General features: G+C 40.9%; 1 protein-coding gene across 1 annotated transcript; it reads left to right on the top strand.

Annotated features, from left to right (window-relative positions):
* Positions 1-4,921: 4,921 nt before the first annotated feature.
* LOC147710739 (uncharacterized) lies at positions 4,922-5,845 on the top strand. Its single transcript, XM_086920047.1, has one exon. The coding sequence runs from the start codon at positions 4,922-4,924 to the stop codon at positions 5,843-5,845; it is 924 nt and encodes a 307-aa protein (XP_086776173.1).
* Positions 5,846-9,175: the final 3,330 nt, after the last annotated feature.

Raw genomic sequence — 9,175 nt, 5'->3', positions numbered from 1 at the left:
GTAGCGATTCTATCGAGGGATAAAAATGTAGTAACAAGGAGAAAGTTAAGAGATAATTGGGGGAGATGGGCGATGCTTGAGGTACTACTAGGGGGGGTGTGGACAACATTAGTTGCAGCATATGGTTCTACACAGGACGATCCAGAAATTCTGCAATTTTTGGATTCTGAGTTGGCAGACTGGGCCCCTCGAGTTATTATAGGTGGAGACTTAAATATTGACGGAGCGGAGGGTCTAGGATCAGGCTCAATAAGACAGTATAAGGGGAGGAAAAAAAAGGTCTACAAGGCCCTTACTGATCTTTTAGAAAATAATACATTGCGAGATGTCTGGGGGTCAATCAGATCGAAACAACTCGGTTATACATATTATTCAGCACCGCATCAGATATGCGTTAGGCTGGATTACTTCCTGGTTTCCAATGATTTAATTAGTATAGTGGAAATTGATAGACTTCCTCGGATACTTAGTGACCACAATCCCCTAATCCTAACGATAAAGCAGAGTGGGGGAACAACAATAAGAAGGGAGTGGACATTCGAAAGGGGATTGCTATTAGATGATGACTATATAAAACATATGTCTAAATGGATTACTGAATTCTTTGAATATAATAGAGGAACTGCTGCAGTTGGCATAGTATGGGATGCCTTTAAGGCAGGAGCACGCGGTGAAACGTGTAGTTATAGCGCCTTCAAGAGGAAAACAGAAAGACTGCGATATAAGGAGAAAGAGGGAAAAGTACTGGAGGCAGAAGAACAACTTAATAACTGTGTAATAAGGGGAGAGCCGACTGAACAATTCGTAATAGAATTACTGAAGGTGAAGAGTGAGGCAGAGGAAGAACTTGAGGAGAGATGTTACGAGTTCAGTGAGAAAATAGGGCGAGTCCTTGCTATACGAACCAGACAGATAGCGGCAGCAGGGACGATTAAGGAAATAAAGGATGAAAAGGGACAACTACATTCAGATCCAGAAGAAATTCGGGAGGTCTTTAGGAAGTTTTACCAATCTTTATATGATGAGAAAGATCCCAGTAGTATCGATAGAATAAATGAATATCTCCAGAACATTGAGGTAAAAACTATATCCCCTGAAGATGCAGAGGAATTAGAGACCGTGTTGGACGAAACTGAGATTAAAGAAGCAATGACTGCTCTACCCTCGGGGAAGGCTGCTGGACCTGATCAGCTACCGATTGAGTTTTATAAAACTTTCTGGGGATGTTTAGGTAATAATTTAACTCAAATGTTTCAAGCGGCACAAAGTGGGGTATCCATTCCCAAATCCTGGAGCGGGGCAGATATAGTATTAATTTTAAAAAAAGAAAAGCCTCCGAATGAACCAGGGTCGTACCGCCCAATAACATTGATGAATAATGACACCAAAATTTATTCGAAGGCACTGGCTGCAAGATTTGCAAGAATTATAAGTAACCTGGTTAGTGATAACCAACATGGGTTTATTCCTGGTAGAGGGACAACTCACCATATTAGAAAAGTTATAACTTTATTTGATGTGGCGGGAGACCCGATGGCAGTTATGCTTTTGGATGCGGAAAAAGCATTTGATCGGGTCTCCTGGCAGTATTTGTGGCAGACCCTAGCTAGAGTTGGGATTAGAGGAGGCTATTTGAAAGCAATTCAGACTCTATATATGGATCCAGGTGCAGCATTAAGGATAAACGGGGGTATAACTGGTCAATTTAAAATCAAGAGAGGAACTCGCCAGGGATGTCCTTTCTCTCCCCTGCTATTTGCCATCTATATGGATCCCTTAATACGGAAGATAGAATCAGCACCAGAGATCACCCCAGTCAATACAGCTCTTGGGCCATGCAAGATATTAGCCTATGCTGACGATGTTGCGGTGATAACACCTTGCCCAACGGAAGCAACTACATTTGTAGAGGCCGAGGCCTTAAGATTTGGACAAGTCTCAGGGTACTCATTGAACGCGTCTAAAACCCAGATTATTAAAAACTCTTTTACACCTTGTGAAGATAGAAGAGTAGTGCCGGCAGGGAAATACCTCGGAATTAATATTATGTCTAATTTAGATAGTTTGGTGGATAATAATATTGCCCCAGTAATCGAAAAGGCAAGAAAAGATTTGGATTGTTATGAGAACTTACATTTATCATTAGTTGGGCGAGTTAATATTATTAAAATGCTGATCTTACCCAAACTGTTGTATCTTTTTAGGGCAATCCCTCTTCTAATTGAAAATAAGTGGTTTAAAATTTGCGAAAGTATGGTAAATCGTTTTATTTGGGCTAGAGGTAAAACCCGGAGGGCATTGAGGTATATGTCCCTTCCCAGGGAGAGAGGGGGGTGGTCACTGCCGGATCTAAAGGTATATTATTGGGCTGCAGCAGTACAAGGAATGGTTGGATTAATTGGGGGGGGCTGAGATGGATGGATGGGATAAGACAGGCTCGCTGGCTATATATGGTTTAGCTCTGGGTACAAATGCTGAAAATATTTTTTTAAGATTTACTGATGGAAGTTACTTTAAAAGAACAAGTTTCAAGATAATTATGGCGGCCTACAGCATATGGAAAGGATTTTCCAAAAAAGTTGGAATAGGGAAATATAGTGTATATACTAGATTCAAAAATAATCCCTCATTACCTAGGGCTGTGTTCTCAGGAATGGTATATGAGGAATGGGAGAGTCGAGGTATAAGAATGATTGGTGATATGTGGGATGATAATGGCATCTTACAATTTATAGATTTGAAAAACAAGTATATGTTAAACACAAATCATTTCTTTAAATACCTTCAAATAAGGAGTTGTATATTAAATAAAAAAGGGGGAGCTCTAGGCTTTGGGAGGAGTATAATGATGGATCTCACACAAAAAGGTAATGACTGTACTATAAAAAGATTTTATTTAGAAATGACAAAGTTAAAAAAGGATGATCTTGACAAATGGATAATTAAATGGTCCTCAGATTTAGATATAGCTAGAGAAAGAGATATTTTCTCTAAATCACTTGAGATGGGATGTAAATTACTATGCTCAGCGTCTCTTCAGGCCCAGCACTACAAGAGCCTGTATCACCTGTATTATACGCCATGGAAAATTGCTCAATGGGGGGCTGTGTCGGGCATCTCGTGTTTTAGATGTGGCAGTATGGAGGCCAATTTGTTACATATTTTCTCTACTTGTCCACACTTAGATAAGATAAAACAAGATATCGGGAATTTTTTCCGGAATGCCTTAGACACAACAATAGAGTTGGACTCAGCAACTATTTTGTTGGGAATATCCCCCAACGGACAAATTAATTGTAAATATTTTCTGTTTGTAGCAATGTCGATTTTTAGACTGCTTGTGGCCTCAACTTGGTTAGATCCAAATCCTCCCACGTATCATCAATGGCTAGGAAAAACTTTGTCAATACAAAAATTGGAAACAGCTATTTACTCTAGGAAAGGGAGAAAGGGTAAAAAGCTGGGTATACAAATCTGGGGTCCTTTGATTCAATGGAAGGCTGGAACTGAATAAGGTATTTTGAGGAATGTATGTATTATGGAATGTTAACATATATTATTTGTATCCGTATATATTATGATAGGATCTGTATGTAGTATGTATATTGTAATATTTCACTTTCCCTTTTTCTTTTGAATATGTAGTTGAGTATGTGGCTGCCTTATGAAACTTATTGTGCCTTGTCCATGTAATGGGGGAGGGGGGGGGGGGGGGAATAAAATGTGGGGAAAATATTTATCAATAAAAATATTTAAAAAAAAAAAAAAAAGGAGCCCCAGACCACCCAAGAAGTGTATGAATGGACTACGTTAAAATCTAGGAATAATTGGTGCTTTTGCCCACTGGGGCCTGATTGAAATAATATGGTGAAGTTAACCATGTGTTTGGACAGTTTCAGTACGCTTTGGTACGATGAGTGATTGTCATTGAATTATGACAGGGAACTATCACGGTGCCCACTGGGGCTTTATTTGTGGTGTAACATTTAAAAACTTTAAACCGGTGTCAAATTGGTGTGATTAATTCTATCACATTTTGACAAAGGATCGTAACCGTGCATGTACAATTATTGTCTATATGTTTTTTGCACAACGAATTCCACGCATTGCTAATTTACCTTTAAACCTGGTTTAAATATTATTGCAATTTACGTTTCATGCATTTAACGTTTTCTGCAGCTTTTACGTTTGTATTTCCTTTTGTTGCCTCTGGTGAGCTCTGTAACCTTCGAACTCAGCCCGCAGATATACCAAAAAGTCTGTTTTCCATGAGTATGATTTGAATACCATGTGACTGTATATATTGAGCACTTCCTGTTTGGTTTCTGTCTCGTGAAAAAGCAGATTTCTCTGCGAAACGCGCAGAGAAAGCCATTAAATAAAACACGCTTTGCACTTCCAAGTGGCCCGGATCTCTTTTCTTGACTGGAGAAGGTTTTGGTTGGATATATTGGGATTCGCTATCCCATCCGAGGATCGCCTTGGAAAAGCGGCAGGGGTCTACAGCGACTCGTTTGGTTGGATGTTTTGATACGGAACCCCGCCCGCCCTTTTGAACTCGGACACGGTAACATTGTGTCAACGCTGTTTAACAACAGACAAGCTCTTTGGTGTCTTTGGGGAGAATACGTCTCCAAATTGAAGTATCTACATAACGGAGCACAACTCTAATACAAGCAGAACGCCCTTTCAGTCTTTACCAGCTGTACCGGTGAGTGACTGTGTCTTCTGCCGTATCCCGTTACGAACTTGAGTCTGTTGCATATCTTCTATCACGAGCCAAAATACATTACAGCGAACATTGTTCAGAGAGGCTAAAGGCTTGATACACGGAACGTATACCGCTACGGGAGTGTTATCACGAATGCAAAGCAGGCGGAAGCTCACATTTTCCGCATAAACCTAAAAAACTGTACCAGTAATGGCTTCTAGTAGGAACCAACGGCGGTATGAAGCAGCAAGCCGTATGTTTACTGACCTCGATTCTCCTGCAACCAGCAATCCCTCTGAGAATGCTAATCAGAGGAACATTGGCCCAAATAAACAGAGTCTTTGGAATGCCTTATGGAAACTGTTGGTGACCGAACAAAGTAAATGGTGGGAAGCCACCACACTTCAAAAATATATCGAGGTGGACAGAATACCGAGGGGATTGCGGATTTACACTACCCCAACATTCGCAGATCCCGATCCCGACATGGTGGAAGAATGGGCGGGGAATAGTCACGAATGTTCTATGAGAATGCTCAAAATTCTCGTGAAATATGCTAATAAACATTGTGAAAAATTGGCTGAAGAGATCGAGGCCATTACTAATCAACTAAAAGGTCTTTACGAGAATGAAAAAGACTTTGAAAGTGAAATGGCAAAATTTGAAATCAAGTTGGAAAAACTAGAGAAAGAAATACGGGACAAGAAGGAAAGTAAATTTATCAGAGACCGCAATGACTACGAGTGCGGCCAAGTGTTGACCTTTGCCAAGAGATACGATCACTTGCGAACAACAACCACTACACAGGAATCTACACCACCTCCCTCCACCGATGGGACCAGTGCCACAATCACAAGGGATCCCAGTGATTCAAGGGAACAAGCCACTGCCCCAGCCGGGCCGAGCACACAAAAAGCACAGAATCCGGAGCTCATGAGCCCAAAAGACAAGATTTTGATGGAATTCGCTATGGTGGCCCAGGGAAGATTAACTGGGCAAAACAAACCAACCGGAGGAGCAAAAGGACGAGGTCAAGGCGGGAAAGGCGCCGGAAAAAACAACGTGAACATGAATACCAGCAACGTGTCGAGCCCAGTGGGATCCAGGACAAGGGGCCAGAGGAAAGGGAAATAATGGAGTCCAATACAGTAATCAACTTATCTACCAGAGAGCTGAACACGGCTGAGAAAGAGGTATTGTCCCTAGGATTATCCTTTTGCCCCACCTCCTCCTTTGACTATACCCAAAGTCGCATTGATCTTTTTTACTTTACTCGTAAGCTGCGTTTAAAGAAATGGCATGCTACGAAACTTACTACTGAGACTCACGAGTTGGTGCAAGTGCCCACCAGTATCACAGGTGCAGATGTGGAAACGCTGCATTTACTCCATGAACTGGAGGGAGACTTGGACACGCTCGATAACCCTATGCTCAATCTGATACATGATGATGTGGATATTGGCTTGAATTATCAAAGTGGTTTTAGACCGAAATCTGTATTTTTACCGCAAATTGTTAACGAATCTATAGACATCTTCGAAAAAACGATGGTTAAAGATTTTTGAAAGATTGTCTAGGAGTAATAATTATGTAAATTGTAATCTAACAAATGCGCAATTTAAGGCTATCAAATCTTTGAGCAATGACAGAAATATTGTTATCAAAAAATCTGATAAGGGGGAAACATGGTGGTGTTACCTCGTGATCTATATATTAATGAAGGCCTATCTCAATTAAGTGATTGCACTAAGTATGAGAAAAGCAATAAGGCAACCTATCTTGCTTGTGTTTCTAAATACACAGAACAACTTAATGTCTGGAGGGAGAGTGAGCTCATTAGTCGAGAGGAATTTAATTTTATTCTTAACAGACATCCTAAGATACCCGCTCTCTACCTCCTGCCAAAGGTTCACAAAAGTATGACTGACCCCCCGGGGAGACCCATTGTATCATCTAGGGGTAGCTGTTGGGAAAATACCTCCAGGTATGTGGATTTCTTTTTACAACCCCTGGTGCAAAACTTACCCTCGTACCTTAGGAATTCAGGCCACTTCTTACAGAAAATCAATGACATGCCCTGGAACCCGAATTGGCTATTCATGACCCTAGATGTTAACAGCCTCTATACTTGTATTCCCCACCAGCAGGGCATCGAGGCATGTAGATACTTCCTCAGAACACGGTCCATTTCCTACCTTCTCCATACTGAGATGCTTCTTGATATGGCATACACATGCCTTACCAAGAATTTCTCCCTCTTTAACGACACTGTTTACCATCAGCTACTGGGCACCGCGATGGGGACTTGTTTTGCGCCCAGTTTTGCCTGTCTGTACTTGGGACTGTGGGAAGAGAGAGTGGTCTACCAATCCCAAGCATTTCCTACCAACATTGTTTGTTGGCTCCGCTACATAGACGATATTTTTATTGTCTGGAGCGGAAGCCAACAAGAGGCATTGGACTTTGTCAAAGACCTGAATACTAATGACTTTAATCTTAGTTTTACATGTCACACGAATCCCACAGTCATTGATTTTTTAGACGTTAAGGTTGAGAGTAAAAATAACGTTTTGACTACGACCCTATTCAGAAAAAGTACAGCGGGCAACAGCTTGCTACACGCCTCTAGCTGCCACCCCACCAATCTCATCAACTCCATTCCAGTAGGAGAATTTCTGAGAGCTAAATGGAACTGCTCTAATGAAATAGACTACAACAGAGAAACAATCCTTATGAGCGAAAGGTTCAAAGAGCGAGGATATGGTCGCAAATGCATAGCCAGGGCCCTGGCTAAGGTAAAAGAAAGAGAAAGAACAAGCCTTCTTATTCCAAAAGAGAGAGAATGTCAACCGACCCAAGGTGTGATCAGTAGATTCATTACTGATTACCATTGTGACTCCAGGGAAGTGAGTAAAGCATTGAGCAAATACTGGAATATACTAAAACTAGACAAAGACTTAGCTCCGGCAATATCTGAGCATCCCCAACTTACCTTCAGAAGATCGAAATCCCTCAAAGACCTTCTCTGCTCCACTCTTTTACCCAAAACTGTGAAACAGAGAAATCCGGTACAAGGCTTTCACATTTGTGGCAGGTGTAAAGCCTGTCGCAACAGTAAAAACACCAAAGAAGTGCAACTGTCCAAAGATTCAAGCAAATTCAAAATCACAAAGCATGTAACATGTCTAACTGATCATGTTATATATGCATTAAAATGCCCCTGCCAGTTACACTATATCGGCAGCTCCAAACACCCGGCCAAGAAAAGAGTGCTCGAACACATGCGGGCCATAACCAATGGAGATAAGCAATATCCCATTGCGAGGCATTTTGCAACGCATCACAAAGGCAATGCAAATATGTTGTCATTTTGTGTACTGGAGACAGTTCCTATGAGGGAAAGAGGGGGAGACCGTATCAAGGAGATGAGGAGACTCGAATCAAGACTGATTATCAAATATAAGACAACTCAACCGAATGGTCATAACTTACATGAGGAACTTAGTGTGCATCTGGGTTAGTATGCTAGTTTGTCTGTGTATATACCTGCCGTTTCTTAACTAATACTGTTTTTTATCACTTATCACTTTTATTACAGTCACTGATTGCATATCTCTTATTTTCTGGTTTACAGAGTTGGCTGGTGATCATATTTGGGAATCTGTTCGATCTTTAGGAGCCCCAGACCACCCAAGAAGTGTATGAATGGACTACGTTAAAATCTAGGAATAATTGGTGCTTTTGCCCACTGGGGCCTGATTGAAATAATATGGTGAAGTTAACCATGTGTTTGGACAGTTTCAGTACGCTTTGGTAAGATGAGTGATTGTCATTGAATTATGACAGGGAACTATCACGGTGCCCACTGGGGCTTTATTAGTGGTGTAACATTTAAAAACTTTAAACAGGTGTCAAATTGGTGTGATTAATTCTATCACATTTTGACAAAGGATCGTAACCGTGCATGTACAATTATTGTCTATATGTTTTTTGCACAACGAATTCCACGCATTGCTAATTTACCTTTAACCTGGTTTAAATATTATTGCAATTTACGTTTCATGCATTTAACATTTTCTGCAGCTTTTACGTTTGTATTTCCTTTTGTTGCCTGGTGAGCTCTGTAACCTTCGAACTCAGCCCGCAGATATGCCAAAAAGTCTGTTTTCCATGAGTATGATTTGAATACCATGTGACTGTATATATTGAGCACTTCCTGTTTGGTTTCTGTCTCATGAAAAAGCAGATTTCTCTGCGAAACGCGTCGAGAAAGCCATTAAATAAAACACGCTTTGCACTTCCAAGTGGCCCGGATCTCTTTTCTTGACTGGAGAAGGTTTTGGTTGGATATATATATATGTGGATCAGCACGTCGCTCTATATGCAAAATAGAGCCTGTCAGAGTGAGTCAGACCTACTAAGGTCGCTTTTGAAATAAAATTATTGCAAAAACGAACATTTGAA

This window comes from Lissotriton vulgaris, chromosome 5 (assembly GCF_964263255.1).
Source record: "Lissotriton vulgaris chromosome 5, aLisVul1.2, whole genome shotgun sequence".
NCBI lineage: Eukaryota > Metazoa > Chordata > Amphibia > Caudata > Salamandridae > Lissotriton > Lissotriton vulgaris.
This window is presented reverse-complemented; position numbering and strand designations above follow the sequence as displayed.